This window comes from Artemia sp. Qi Xiang Cuo, chromosome 13 (genome assembly GCF_049724085.1).
Source record: "Artemia sp. Qi Xiang Cuo chromosome 13, ASM4972408v1, whole genome shotgun sequence".
Lineage (NCBI taxonomy): Eukaryota > Metazoa > Arthropoda > Branchiopoda > Anostraca > Artemiidae > Artemia > Artemia sp. Qi Xiang Cuo.
In genome coordinates, this window is record NC_142806.1 from 26,771,423 (window position 1) to 26,787,923 (window position 16,501).

Sequence of the window (16,501 nt, forward strand, 5' to 3'; positions counted from 1 at the left end):
TAATTGTCAAGATTTTGATAATACTCGCCATGATTTTGATGATACCGGAAACGAAATTGATAGTACCATGCTAGATTTTGATAGTATCAGATAGCACCAGAAAATATTTTGTTAATTTCAGGCAATATTTTGATAATAACATGCAAGTTCTTTTTAATAACTTGCAAGATTTAGGTAATGCCAGAGGAGATTCTCATAATATCTAACAAGACTTTGATAATGCAAGACAAGATTTTGTAATATCTAGCAAGATTTGGTAATATCATGTAAGACTTTGACAATGCAAAGAAAGATTTTTGATAATATCATACAAGTTTTGATAATATTTGACAAGATTTTAATAATCTTGAAAATACCAGACACGATTTTGATAGCACTGTGTTAAGTTTTCGTAATAGCAGACACGTGTTGATAGTACCAGAAAATATTTGTTAATATCAGGTAAGATTTTAATAATACCATGCAAGATTTTGTTAATAACTTGCAAGATTTGGATAATACCATGTAATGTGTTGACAATATCAGTAGTGACCCTATATGGAGTTCTACGACACCCATAGGGGTTGTACCTGGAGTTGCTAACCCTCACTCATTTTTTATTCTTCAAAACTTCTTTCTTCAGGGCAAGAAGCGGGTGGTTTTTACGTAATAGTTTTATGGGATGTTTTTCTTCAATATTTCTTTATTCAAGATGTTTTCCCCTCACGGCCTTCTCCAAGCCACTTGTAAAGAGAAGACCCCTCCCCCGGGTGTAAAAAAACTAATCATAGTACCCCTCAAGATGTTACTCTAATGTTTATCTATATAGATGACGTAACTTTGTATGTCGACGACATTTATTTTTTGGTGGGGCTTATACGGGGCTTTGTTTTGATTCTCAAATGTTCTTCCTGGGGCCAGATATTTATTTTCACTGCTGCTAGCACACAAAGGCTTTTACCGTTATGTGATCTAGATTTGAGATTGTATTGATTCTCTAATTTGCAACTAATGCAAACATCGGATGTTTCCCGTTAGATGGACAACAACGGGAAAAACAAATTTGCTCATAGTGTAAGCCCCAGTACATAGTTTAAGCAAAAGGGGTTATATGTCATTTTCTGTCATAGTGTCATATAAGTACTGTATTTTTAGCTATGCGTGGGTTATTAGAGACAGATTTAAGGGGAACATAATACTTGTTGAAACTATGATTTTTTAAGGATCAAGTTACTTAGAAAACTAAAAAATATATTTTTATTACAGGAGAACTCCAGCCAAGAACAGGTTCATACAATAAAGAAGCAGAGGATGCACGGGGATGTTGAACCTTCACGAGCTGGTCTCAGCATACAAAACGGCGAAGATGCAAGAGCTTCTACCCTCCCCTGCAAGATGAAGACGTGGGCCTTTCAAGACCTGTGCCCTCGAAGCAAGACGACAATGCGGAGATGGATAGTCCTCTCGTTAGTAAAATTGCAATTATTTGACAAGCATAGATAGCAAAACAATGTTTTTTGAAAGAAAAGAAGAAGCCCAACGGCTTATTATATGTCTTAGTGACAAAAAACTAGCGTTTTAATTTATACTATGGCGGGGTGCTGAAAAGCAATAATAAATTTATCCCGATAATAGGGAATTGAGGGGGCTCTTTTTCAAGGGTCCAGGTGAGAGCTCCACGAGCTAGTCCTAGCATGCAAATATGTGTTGATAGTGCGAACACTTTTGTAAGTAAAATCATAGTTATTGAGACCCATAGACAGCAACACGATAATTTTCAAAAAAAGGAGAACTTCAATGGCTTTTTACGGGTGAACACTGTCTTAGTGACAAAAACATAACTTTTTAGTCTTTATACATGACAAGATGCTGAAGAAGTAATAATAAATGGGTCCGAATAATAGGGTATCAAGGGGGCTCTTGTTTGGGGGTTTGGGACTCTCCTAAAAATGAAAGTTACATACTATTAAACAAAAAAGCCCTTGTTCAATGCTTATGGGAGGGGTGCGGGTTGAGGGAGCCCCCTGGCCCTCAAAGAAATAGATATAATTTTTTCATCACTGTTAAATAGTATATTCTTTTTCATGCTAAATTCGTACCGTTTCAAAAATGAAAATAAGGTGTTAATCGTATCTTTAGACTTCACCTAGTTATATTGGCACCAACTCAAGGGCTTCATGGGAAGTTTGAGAGTCCCGAGCCTCAAATTAATTATATATTCCCTTCCAGGTTATTATCATAATTGTTTCAAAAAGAAAATAAATTGTTATTCCTTTTCCTGGTGCCCACTGAAATACCGGTCATGGGTGATTGGGACGACAAATTTGAATGGATTTAACAGTTATTGAATGATTGCTTTGAACAGGAGCCGACCAAATAAATAGACAGTATTAATAGTACCCCTCTCGTAAGCAAAATAATAGTTATTTAAGACTCATAGATACCAAAAAATGGGGGATTTCAAGACTTAGTTGACTTTTTCAGATTAAAACTAAACCATTTCAAGGGGGAAATAACCGACTTGCTTAGGGCCTTTTTCGATATAGCTGGGAAAGGGAGGGGGTTTGAGGGTCCCTGGTTCTCAAAATAAAACAGGTTTTTTCCATCACTGTTAAAGTAACGCATTCCTTTTCAAATTGAAACCAAACTATTTCGAAGGGGAAATAATTGAAATATTTGGGGCCTTGTTTGATGCTGTTGGAAGGGATAGGGGTTTTGAGAGCTCTAGTCCTCAAAAATAAGACAGGTTTTTTCATCACTGTTAAAGTAACGCATTCTTTTTCATATTAAAAGCAACACATTTCAAAGGGAAAATAACGGAGTTATTGGGGGCCTTGCTCCATGCTTCTAAGGTTGAAGGGGGGTTTGAAGAACCTGACCCTAAAAAAACGATGAAGATACTTTTTTTCCAGGTTAAAATCCTAACTGTTTCGATAGAAAACAAATTGTTAGTATTATTTTTAGGTTCACCTAGCGACACTATCGCCATCACCTAGCAACACTATCGCCATGGGGCCAACAATCTATGTTATGAAATGGAGACACCTGTCCTGTCACCACCAAGACAACTTTGTGACAGTCTCTGTGTCAGCATGGTCCAAAAAGAAGTGAACGGGAGGTGGTATATTTGTTTAGTGGGGTTGGTGAATCCAAATAGTGTAGCTCCCACCAATGTCAACTTAGACTGTTTTTAGCCGACTTCAGCCTTGAAGCTAAACTTTTAGATCGGCTGCTTAAAGTACATCCAACCAACGAGGTTTAGAGGGTACTAGCAGCCCAGAGAGCACCCACCCCCCTCAATACTCTCAGTTACTATTAGGAGAGAGACCAGGATGAGTAGGAAAAAGTTGTAGCTGCTCACCCCCAGCATTTCCATAGTTTTATCTTACAATTTCTGCCTTGCGTAATGTTTATGTCTTCAGAGCCGAGCTTGGGGATCCATTAAATACCCTTACGGCGGTTAGTATTTTTCTGGATCCTATGGAAGTAGTAGACTTTCATGCAGGCAAGATTATAGCCCTTTTTGAAGAACAGTTTCGGCAGTGGGGAGGTAGGGATAGCATTAAAGCATCCATTGCGAAAATTCGTTTATTTAAATGAGAAATGGGGTGAAGTGTATCCGAATTATATACAAACTGAAATGCAGACACTTTACCCAGACATACATAATTTGAGGGTGTATTTTTGGGTTGGGTGGGTAGTATTTTAAATAAAGTAGATAGTTATAATGAAAAGTTGAGGGGTTCAATACTTTTATTTATTGAGAGTTTAGATATAAATGAGGCTAAGTTTAAAAAGGATTTTCGTTTAAGATGTGGGAGGGGGAAAGGGGTTTAAAATATATTGCAGATCTAAAGAGATGTAAAGGCGTACAATAAATTCATTTTGACACAGGCCTTCAGTGCTTCAAGTAAGCATTCCCTGTGGCAGCCCATAAAAGTATGAGAGATGATCCTGGTAAGGTAAATATTTGGAAGTTAATAGGGGTTGGGAGGGGTCAGAGTTTCCTAAAGTAGATTTTAACTGTTTATATGGACAATATCCCGTAACACTTAAAGGAATAGATATTTTTGAGAGGGCTAACGAGCGTTTAAAGATTGGTGTTACAGTGTTTCAGTAAGATAAGGAATTTGAAGAGGGGGAACGCAAAGATAAAATGGATGTAATATATTCAGTGAGGGCTCCGTCCATTGAATCGATGAAACACTAGGTATAGCTTCTTTACGAGCATGCGACAGAGCCAGATTCAATTGGACATTTATTTCCAATAACAAAGTACAAGCCTGCTAGTGAACCTGACTAAATCGGACATTTTTTTCCTATTATAGACAGTAGTCAGGTTTTAAGTGCGGGTAAAAACCGTGGGGGAACCTGCTATTATTGTCGAATGTTTTTTTTCCTAGATTTCGAGATAAGACAAGATATTTATTTCAAAATGTCTATCACAAGCCCCAAAGGACCAAATTTGCATTTCGGAGTCACAAAACCAAAAAATAAAAAATCATAAAAAAAGCACAAACACTAAAAACAACTGCCAAACCAATGCCAAAAACGACAATATCAGAGTGGCAAAACAATTTATTTGTCAAAAAATTAAGCGCAAAATGTCAAAAACTGAAAGAGGTAAAAACTAAAAAAGAGTGAAATAAAATTAACACAAAAAGGTTTAAAAGATAACACATAAAAAAGGGAGGAAACAAAAAAATAGAACAAACATAAAACTTGGGTATCACCAGTACCAAAAAAAGAAAAGGAAAGCAAGCGGTTTATTTTATTCGTCTTGACGGGTAAAAAGATCTTTTCATACCTGGAGGTCAAGTAACCGATAGGGGACAAGATAGGAACAGGTTCAGAAACAACATATGGCAGGCGGCGTCTGGATGGGGAGTGTCTTTTGGGGAAACTGTTTTCCGTGTGAGGGTTTATTATTGCATTTTTTGCAAAACGGAGGCACAACGTTCCTCTCCTGTGCTCAAAAGTTTCCAGCCTGGCTTTTTTTTAGAAGGAACGAGTATGGCACCTTACCTTCTTTAAAAATTATTCTCAGGGCTCTTTTTTGAAGGGATTCAATTTTTTCTGATTCATCACTGGAGATGCCAGGATGCAAAACTGGACAATCATATTCAAGATGCGGGCGGACAAAGGAAGTGTAGATCCTTAAGGAATGGATGCAGGACATTAAATTTATTCAAGAGCTTAAGGAGAGACATGGACGCATTAGCTCTATGGACAACATCTTTAACGTGGCTATCCTACGTTAAATTAGAGGAAATTGTAACACCAGGTAATTTAAAGAAAAGACACAGAAATATAGGGGGATAGGGTTGAAGAAAAGGGGTGAGGTTTTAAGAATAAATATTGGCATTATCATAGATTTAGAGGGGTTTACTCTCATGTCTAAGTCTGCAGCTTCATCTGCAATATCATTGAGGATGCTCATAGGGTTGCTTACTAAGTTTCTGTAGCAGGTTTCAACAACGGTTAGGTCATCCACAAATTTCCATCTGCTGGGAACATGCTTAGCGAGGCTATTTATCATAACAGAAAACAGGAGGGGACCTAGAAGAGTAGCTTGGTGTACTCCACTGTGGACAGGTAAGAGACTGGAATAATGATTCTGATATTTGACTACCTGCGATCTATTTGATAAGAAGGAGGCAACCAATTTAACCAGGAAAGAATCAATATTGAAATCAGTTATAACTTTCTCAACTAAAACATTGTGGTTAACAAGGCCAAATGCTTTTTGAGGTCAATGGAAATTAAATATAGCCAGCAATTAGGTTTTTCGAGAATTTTCCCAATTGAGTCAATAAGGAAAACAATGTAATGGGAAGTAGAACTGGATTTAATGTTCCCGAATTGTCTCATGTCGGTGAGAGGTAGGATTTTTTCTTTTAGCCAGTCTGCAGGGAATCTTTCATATAGTTTAGAGAATATAGAAGCGAGTGAAATAGGAAAATACCTTCAAAACCAGGTTTTCCGTCTTTCTTTTTCAAGGGGTTATGAAACCTCGTTTCCAAATTTGCGGATATTGGCCAGACTCAGTAATTTCATTGAAAATAACAGACAAGGGCTTTGAAAGGAAGTCACTGAAAGCACTTACTTTTTGGGGGAAAGAGATATCTAAAGGGCAGACACTTGTTTTTCGTAGTATCCCAATTCTTGTTTGGATCTCAGACGGAGATATGGAGGAAAAATCAGATGGAAAATCATCAGTATGTATATGCATTATATTCATTTTTGCAACAAATCATAACTGTTCCTTCAACTTGAATTTGCTCAATGATATCAAATATCTTGCAAACATCTCATCTCATTCAAGGGTTAGCCGACACCCCTTGTAATTTTTACTGCAACATCGGGTACTCTTGGTTTCATTTCACTGCTGCTAGCACCTTTAACTTCCAACAAAGTAAAAGCACTCATATCCAATGCTAAAAATATACTTTCTAAGAACAAAAATCAATATTTACAATTTTTAAGCTCTGAACTCTTTTCCTATACTGAGGTAAGTGGACCCAAACAAGTCTTTCGTAAGCTCTAGTAAAACAAGTGTCGTTGACCTTCAACGAATCATCTACTATGTTACGTAGTTACGTCGTAGTATAGTAGTTACGTCATCTACTATGATCAGGTTTTTTAAATCTGGGAGGGAGGTTCCCCACTCGACTAGCGGCTTGGAGAAGGCTTTGAGGGGAAAACATTTTGAAGAAAAAACATCCCATAAGACTATTACGTAACAACCACCTGCGTCTTGCCCTGAAGAAACAAGCCTTTTAAAAAACATGAGTGAGCGGTTAGCAACTCCTCGTACACCCCCTAGGGGCGTCGTAGAACTGCAGATAGGGTCATTACTACATCAAAGAGGATTCTCATTATACAAGTCGAGATTTTGATAATGTATTGCAAGAGGTTTGATAATATCAGGCAGGATTTTGATAATGTCACACAAGATTTTGGTAATACTTGGCAAGATTTTGATAAAACAAGACCCGATTTATAAATATTTTAATTATAAATATTTTATTAATAAATATTTTGCATGTGCAATCCTGGGCCCATCTTGGTCACAACATGGTTTTCAGCACTTGGCAATGCTCTTTTATCAACAAGAGTAGAAATACTGCACAGACAATCTTAAGCCTAGTACCTCCGACTCATTATATATTCATGCCAACAAATATTATGCTAGTACGAGGAGACAACCCATAGTAGATAAATTAACAAGAAAGAAGTTTTCAGCCCGAAAACATTCACCAATAAAGACCAATCCTAAAAAGATTACCTATTAATCAGAATCCAGTGCAAATGTTGTGTCGTTTACTAGGCTATAATTTCTCGAGGGGCACCACTCCTCTGCAACGCGTTAGCCATCATTTTGCTCGGCGTAAAGCTTAGCAATGTTTTCACCCCTTCACCACGTGGAGGTCCGCTGACGGATTTCATACGCTACCTAGGGACGGAGGGTCAAGCTTTGCTTCCTAAAACTCTACCAATGTCGCAGAAATTTCCAGACTTAGCTTGCCCCATATGCCCACCTAAAGTCAACTATATCTCTATCTCCGGCACAAAACAGCGGGAAGTCAAATGGTCTTCTAATATTTCCAGAAAAGTAGGTGCGGCTCTTAGTTTTTAGTTGTTTATTCGAAATTCTTGTCCAAGCTCTACAAGTTGCGGCAACACCACCCCATCAATCCTAAATAGTTTGACCAAATAGTACCTATTCGTTGCCTAAGTTCAGCCACACAATCTGAGAAAATTTTAATTTTTCATCAATTTTTCAAATTTGTTGGTCATTTGCCCGAGACTCTGGGCAAACAAATGCTTTATAATATTTCTAAAATTACAAAAATTTGTCCAGATTCATGAAAAAATATTTTTTAGATTATTTGGTCTTGCTGGTTGAATTATTGTACACACGGCCAGAAAGTTTATACACCGAACCTTGAGTAAAAGGTCATGAACACACATTTACTTCGGAATGATTGCACTGTAAGAAAGGTCGGATGGCACGTAGGAATAATAATATCTTACGTGGAAGATAATGTTTTAAATGATAAAAGTAAAATTCAGTCAGCAAAAGAAATTGATAGGAATTATAAGTTCACATGTATTATAGGGAGCCAAAAAGGATGCATACCGCCCAAGTCAATAAGGGGCTAATAACGAAAATAAAACATCAAAAATGAGAATACAAAGCAAACCCTGCAAATACCCAGGCACATGCAAGAGATGGGCTTTCAGGCCCGTAAATATTTTAAGATTTTTCTATAGCTCCTTATATTCCATATGTAGTCCTGCCTTTGTAGTCTTTTCAGATTTTCAAACCTTTGGCTCTCCCCTTAAGAATTGAAAAGTTATCAGCAAATCCGTACATACGTGCCTGGTGAGACTTAATTTTCAGTGCAAGTTTCAAACAGACCCCTCCCTTCCCTTCCTCCCAAATGAGTCGATTGAGTGTAGCTGGGAAACAGAGCAGATGTCTAAAATGCTCCCTTTTCCTTTAATAAATTGCTTGGAGATACGTAAACGTTAAAATTACGTGTAAATATTAGCATCAAGCAGAATGTTTATAATTAAGTCAATATAACTAAGATTTGAATGAAAAGATTCACGATGTTCATTCTTTCTTAAATAATTAAAGGCGATATTAAAGTGTAAATGAAGTAAAATAAAGTCTTAGAAGAATTCCAGCTTTTCAAATGAAAGAAATTACTTTGTGAATAAAGGAAACATAAATCACCGGGAAATTAAAATGAACAACAAAGTCAAACATGATTACAACATCCCACCCCAACTCACAAATCCCATTAAGGCTAGATTGTCATTCGCAATTTACCGAAGATCCAATAATTGGATGCATAATTACCCATTGACTGTTCAACATTTTATTTAGCAACTAATTGCCCATAATTTTGAATGAACGGTTCAAAAAAGAAGAAAATTCAGGCAAAATTTTATTTCTTTATTGATTTCTTTTAGTGCTATGCTGAAATAAAACACTGTTGAAAATACGTAACTGTATCGTTTTCAGTAGAGAACAAATGAAACTACAGTTTTTATAGGGTTTTGAAAGGTTTAAACAGCCCAACTCTTTTTTGTGGGCCCATAGGCTAGTTGATCCATATAAGCCTATACTATATCCCATAACTGACATAGAGATAAGCTGATATTCTAGTTGAATTTATTTTTATGCTTTTTTCAAATATACTAATCAATTCACTTGCAAATACCCCCTGCCCCTCCTGATGATCCCACATATAGCCCTAATAATATTTTTCTCCGTTACATCAATGCAGTCATACATTTTTCAAAAGATGCCATCTACAGTATATTCAATGCTATTGTGTCTGAGTTTGCATTTTTGCTGGTAACTTGAAAAAGTTTCTGAATTATTTTGAGGTCTTTTCCTGTTGTTGTTTACCCTCTAAAGATAGATTTTTTGCCAAGTACTGTTTGTATGACCTTCTCCAATCATTAGAATACGTCCTTTTCCCTGGGGATTTTCACCAGCGCAATCTATTTTCTCGGGTAGATTGGCACGCCATCTATATTATCAATTTTCTATAGCATCATTTTTGACTTCTTATCGTTAAGAAGCGTTCTGGGAACTAGCAGAAGAGGGGAAGGAACCTCCCGCAAGCGACGTATTGTACCCGCCGGTATTAAGTTACCCGTAAATTGCGGGGGATAGTTGAGGGGGTCCTTACACTTCCCTTGTTCCTAGGTTCCTTCATTCTGTATTTATTCAGCATTCGGTGCTGATGGCATGGACCGCTGGAATGCTCGTTTATTGTCGTGTTCTGAATTTTGTCCAAAACAGTATTGAAAAAGGCTTTTCCGCAGATATTATGAAGAAACTTATGTCTGATTTTTTCACGCTCGCCCAGGTTTCTGAAGCAAGGAGGCAAATCTTCTAGTTTTGCCATCCTGGGGAAATTCAGCCTAAGAGAGTGGGTACAAAAGCGTTTATTAATAGTGTCTCCAATATTATGGATAGCATTGCAAAGTGTGATACTGATGATGTTGGTCTGTAAGTCTTTGTTATCCGCCACCCTTGTGAAGTACCACTTATTCCTGCCGATGCTTTTTGCGTGTTGAGTTGCCATGTAAACTCCTGTTTGTCTGAGCTACGCTCTTTGTCTGAGTATGTGAGAACTCTCCTGCCTTGAACAATTGGATGTCCTCTGTCGTTAATGCAAGAATGTACTGTCTCTTCAAAACCGTCTTATGCAGTTATTCGAAAAAACCCACCTACTGACCTCAAAGATACTATTGAGCACCCTTGATGCCCTGTACGGTCATGATGGAACCGTAAGTGTGATATCCGATCATGCCAAGAAAAGGTGAGTAGTCCATACCTGAGATAAAGCTTCGGCCGTCTCTCTCGCCGTCGTTGCAATTAGTCAGATAAATGTAACCACTCATAGTTACCTCCTAGATGCTACCGTTGTCAATCGCCGAACCACATTGTCGGAAATTGCCTACTCCCATCCACTAATCAAAGTGTTCACGGTGCGCTGCTGGAAATTGTAACAGACGTGATAATCCTTGCACTGAAAGCCCGAATTGCGCCAACTGCGGGGGAAATCATGTTTCTTATAGTCTCAGATGCCCAGTGTTAAAAAAAAGCTCTGAATTAAAGATGAAAAATGATTGTTAGCGGCAATAATTTTTGCTTTGTTTCACTTAATATTAACGGAACCAAAGACAAAGATCTTCTTATTGATGAGCTTCTTGATTATGATATAGTTTTCCTACAGGAACATTTTCCAGCTAAAGCTAATACAGATACTCTTAAACGGTCCCCCACCCACCACATGCTTGTGCATGAAGCTAATAAAACGCACGGTTCATCCTCTGGGGACCTTGCAACTCTAGTTCGCCTTGCTAAGAAACCTGAGCTTATTTATTTTCATCATAATTTACTGACAATAAAATGCGGTAATATGGTCCTCCTTAATGTCTTTATGCCATGCAATCGCAAGAAAATTTCTTCCCTATCTGTCTTCGCGGGTTCTTGTAAGCAACTCAGGACGCTTCTGCTAAGAGTGACCAATCAGGGATTAAATTGGATTGTGGCTGGTGATATTAATGCCAATCTTTTGTCCAAATCCGAAAGAAGTGACCTGTTTTTTGATGCTTTGCCTAGTGGCTATCAGTTAGTCAATAAAGATAAAGAGTTTACCTACATTCATATCCGTAATGGTTCTAGATCAAACCTTGATCATATTATAGTTTCAAGGGGATCAATCGTTGTTCCTCTTGTGATTTTTTTTGATGAGAACATTGAGGATGACCATTTGCATTTAACTTGTGAATCTGAGTCGCCTGCTCTACTAGCTTATAACCGTTTTTCTTATCATAATAAATGGTTTGATAAGCCAAATTGGAAACGAGTAAATTCTGAAGTTTATTTGTATGTTTTTTGCTCGTTATTATCAAGCCTGAAAGTGCCTTTTCACCTTTTACAACCTCTGTAAGGTCACCAACAGCTAAGATTGATTTAAATTGTTACTATTACCAGATCGTGCATTGTTTGAAGTCAGCTGCTTCAGTTTCAGTTCTTGTTTTACGTGTTAGATTTGCCACCAGAAAACCATTGTGGAATATGTGTCAAAATGGGAAAAAAGCTAGGCAACGTGTAAGGTTTGGCTTCATCTTTGGATTACTGGTAATTGGCCCAAACCTGATGAAGTATTTAAAATTAAACAAAATCTGAAACGTCAGTTTAGATCTTCTTTGCGTCAAGCCCGCCTGAATGGTTTCGATGGCCTCTCGGATCGGAAGTCTTGGTACAATGTAATTAATAGCAGCAAGTGTGTGCCTGCTACTGTTTCGATTATCAAAATCAGTGATTTTGTTGCTCATTTTAGTCGTGTTTTTTCTACATTTAATCATTCTATCCAGTACATGTTTTCTTCCTTATTGCATAATACGTACTCTTCCTTGAGTTCTTCGGCAAGTCCATGTATTATCAATTTCTAGTGGTGATACGTATCGGGCTTTTAAGAATGTTAAGAAATCAAGTGCTCCTGATAAGGATTGTCTGTGTTACAATTAATTTAGGAATTATTATCCATTACTTTGAACAGACAATCAGTTCATAATACAGATGTGTTTAGCCAAGAACTAGCTGCAGAGATCTTTCGTTCGGGACCTGTTAAGATAGTTTTGAAAAAAGGAAAGGACATAGATCAGTGTTCCAGTTATCGACCAATTAAAGCGCCCTGTTTCATTAGCAAGCTGTTTGAGTATGCCATATAGCCTGAACTTTTGACTGAATTTGGTTTTTTAGACCATCAAGTTGGTCTCAGAGCCGGTTTGGGTTGTTCTCAAGCCCCATATATAACTGGTCAGCTGTTCGTCTCTGCCAAAAAGCAAAAAATACCAATTTATTTATTCTTGGGTGATATCTTGGGCGCATTTGACAAAGTTGTACATTCGCAAGCCTATCTCAGTAAAGAAGGGAGTCAGGCAAGGTGGTGTACTGTCTCCATATATTTTTAAAACTGTGCTTGCGGACTGTTTGCGAATGCTGTCTCCCACTGTGTTTTTAGAAAATACTGCTGTTAGTCACATTGCCTATACTGATGATGTTCTGATACCTGGTCATACTGGGTCAGGCCTCACAAAGAATCTAAATGTTCTGATTAATGCTTTGAGTATGATTGGGCTTTCCGTAAATACTTCAAAAGGCGAGTTCCTGTGTTTTAATACTTCTAACCCTGCTCCTCCTTTAAATGTGGGCACAATGCCACTCAAGTGTGTTTCAAAGTTGAAATGGCTTGGGATTACTTTTCTGATACACTTTCGACTACATGCTCGTCTCTGGTTGCTAGCGCTCTGCAGTGTATTCGATTCTCATATGGTAAAATCTCGCCTAATAGAGGGAGGTACAGCCGCCCAGGCTTATGTAAACTTTACCATAGTTTTTGTTCTCCTGCAATTCTTGTTCTTTCCGGTTTGCAGCCTCTAATGCGCAAAAAAGATCTTCAGCTAAGGAGAGGCTATTTTAAATATTGTAAATTCCTGCTATATTTGCCGAGGTGGTACAGAAATCACAAGATTATTTCTCATTTTGGACTTATCGACCCTCTAGTGCTGCTTGACAACATCGCTAAGGACCTGAGGACCAATACTCCAAGGAAGATATGTGCCAGTGACCTCCTCACTTATTTTTTTCCAGATTAGTGATTCTATGGATATTGTTAAGTTATTTCAATTCAATTCAATTCAAAATTTTTATTTCCTCCGAATACGAAGAGTAAAAAATAAATAAATAAAAATAATAACCGCTAATCAACAGGCCATAAAATTATTTTAAACTATATAACAACAAATACGCAAAGGCCTTCAATCAAAATTACCACACTAATTAACACTTCATTCAATAGATAATAAATTAACACTTCACAAATTAACACTTCATTCAAAAATTAAATCAAATAAAATAAATTAAGCTTCGTGAGCAGCTCTATTTTCCGTATTATGTGTTTTCCTTATTATTTCCTTGTGGATAATATTATTCTGTTTTTTTCTTTTTTTTACTCCGCATTTATTTTATATTGCGGGTTACAAATAAATTTACTTAAATTACTTACTTACTTATTATAGCTTATGCTGATACGCTGATACACTCAACTGACTATCTTATCAGTTTGTAATTTATCTCCCTCCGTGTGTGATTGAGTGCGCCATTTACTAAAACCTGGATTTCATTGTTGTAGTGTTGTCTTTTAGTTTTTAGATATTTCTTGGGGTAAAAATGGGGCACCGGGGAGGAGGGATTGTATTTTCGAGTGACTAGATTGGTTTATGTGGAAAGAGCATAAACAAGGAATCAAGTAGTGTATTCACCTTGTCCCTAGGACTCGTGTATGTATTGACCGGTCAGTTTCTTCCCCTTATCAAACAAAAATGCAAATTTGAAAAAAAGATCAAAATCAGTAAACTTTCGTATATAACCTAAGGAGAGCCCTGTATAGGAGAGGGTCTGGGGGGTGATTGTGGTAGCGGGGATTATTATACATAAAAGAAGCGTTCAATGGAACATCGAACAGTTTTTTTTCTATCTTATTTCTGTCCTACAATGTATTTTTATCGAACATTGAACTTTAGCAAAAGAGAGTGGGCCCCACTGGAGTAGCTATGAGGGTTAAGGGTGTACATTTGTCCAAGGGCACAGCAGCTCTTGAGGTGCAAAAAACATACAATTCCTTGAAGACCGTCACAGTGAAGCTTTTAAGGGATAGAGGGGAAGGGAAGGGGCAAAATGACCGGATGAAATTGCTGTGGGTGACCCCCAACAAATTTACCCCTGACTGTTTCCCCCAGGAACTTATAACCAACCTAAGCCTTTGGGGGCTCTCGACAAAGTCCTTGCAGAAATTCAAAAATGAGCAGAGCCGTTCCTAGGGTTGTTGGCACCCAAGGAAAAATTAAGTTACTTGTTTAGAATTTGGGTACACACGCGAGAAGTGAAGTTTCGTTAATACTAATGAAATAAAACAAAATAGGATGAAAATATAATAATTTAGAAGCAAATTTGGGCTATATTTGCAGATAAGGGGGGGAGGGAGGGGTAAAGCATCCCATATATTAAATACGTAACCTAATACAACCTAACCTAGCTACCTTTTAGTGCATAGCTACCTTTTACTACCCCCTGAACACCAAAAAACTAAAGTTTAAATGTTTGTCACGGAGTGAGCAACACCTCACAAACCTGTTTATCAATACCGGTTTTGACATTTCGATGCAGTCTTTCTTTCGTTTGTGCCCAGATCTAATTAAAATTTATATTTAAGTACCAAAATTAATTACAGCCCCCCCCCCCCCCGACTCAAATATCAGTAAAACAAGCCGAATAAAATAGAAAGTTTGGTAAAATTCTACTTTAGATACTTTTGGCTATCTTGGATAGGGGGTTAGGTTAGGAAAATGAAACTTTCAGGGATGGGTCTACAGGCTAAAATATGTCATGGGAGGGTATTTTGAAGTACCTACCAACATTTCTTCTCGCTCTAGAGGGTCGTAAAATTCATTTTCCGACAAAAATGATTATTATATTTTGAAAGAGCATAAAAAAGGCATGAAGTGATATGTTTACTTTATTCGTAAGTCAACTATTATATATTCTATTAACTATTATATATTCATCCTATTTTATTTTATTAGTATTAACCAAACTAGCAGTATATAAAAGAGTAGGTATAACGAAGGAGTTCCGTCAATAATATGAGTAACGAAAAATTTACCCATACTTTAGTCTGTAGACACAACCCTGAAAGTTTCATTTTCCTAACCTAACCCCTTTCCTAGATAGCCAAAAGTAGCTAAAGTAGATCAGACTGGGTAACCCCCCAGCCGCGGCAACTCCAAAGTCATGGTTCCCTGGGGGACAGACCTGGTTGTCCCCTCCCCCCGCTTTAACAGCTCTGAATATCAGCACTTCATTACAAAAGACTTGCCTCATCATCAACTGCAATAGTAAATTCAATAATTCGTGTATCCAATTCTTTCTCTTCTCCCCACCATTCATCTTTCAGCTTTGGTAATTTAGCTGTAGATCGAAAACAATAAGCAAAAAATGCAGCAGTTGTGACAACTGCAGTCGAAAACACAACACCTTTGTTAATCATGGCTGAACAAATGAATCAACACCAAGAGAAACAGATGAAAACCAGTTTGATTAAAAAAAAGTGAAACTGTCTCCCGTGAGCTTCGGTCTTGCTTATCTCCATTGAACCAAATTTATCTGATAAAAACAAATTCAATTACAAATTATACGGATTATCATGTGTATTTTTGGAAGAAATACTTACGAATTATCCCATTATTTTCCCTTTATTTATCTATCTATTATCCTATTATAATTTTCCTATTCCAAGGCGCACAAATGAAGATTTCATCTTCTTTAAAGTTTTAGGTTGATTTTGTCGCATGATATCAATTTAGAATTCTTTCTTTTTTTCATCTCGACAAAAAATTCAAATTGAAGAGATTAAGATTAATAGCTGAAGCATTTAAAGAAAACACAAGTTTACTAATCTTTGAAAATGAATGATCGTGAAAAAAAAACAATTGTTAATTACAATTATTTATTAACTAATTCTTTTAGATAATACGAAATATGTTGTTATTATAGAAAAAAAAATACATTTTTTATTCTTGTGAGCGTTTATGCAACCATAGTAACAAACGGACACGGGTATGACGAGGATCTTAAAACCATACCTCCTTCATGGAGGGGTTATGGGAATTTTATATATATTATGTGTTCTAGGGGGGAAGGGTGGCTGAAATCTCGTCTAACTTCTATCGTCAGCACGATTGTCCATAAAATTCCAAATTTCTACCATTTCCTATGATCTTTGTACTATTCACCAGATTTGCCGGTCAAAATCTAACCCATCCTACAAAATAGAATGATGCACAAATGCTTCCAAACTAACTACCCAAACGCCCCCTCCAAAGCATATACGGAGGAATATTTTCCTTGGCCCTATAAATACAT

At 37.1% G+C, this 16,501-nt stretch overlaps 1 protein-coding gene across 1 annotated transcript in view; it reads right to left on the reverse strand.

Annotated features, from left to right (window-relative positions):
* The window catches only part of LOC148945131 (juvenile hormone epoxide hydrolase 2-like), a 47,231-nt gene extending 31,566 nt beyond the window's left edge, over positions 1-15,665 (reverse strand). Inside the window, exon 1 of the mRNA XM_089099283.1 lies at positions 15,456-15,665. Within this exon, the coding sequence (XP_088955409.1) occupies positions 15,456-15,626 (171 nt within the window). The 5' untranslated portion in view covers positions 15,627-15,665. The remainder of the gene's footprint in view (positions 1-15,455) is intronic.
* Between the last annotated feature and the right edge of the window lie 836 nt (positions 15,666-16,501).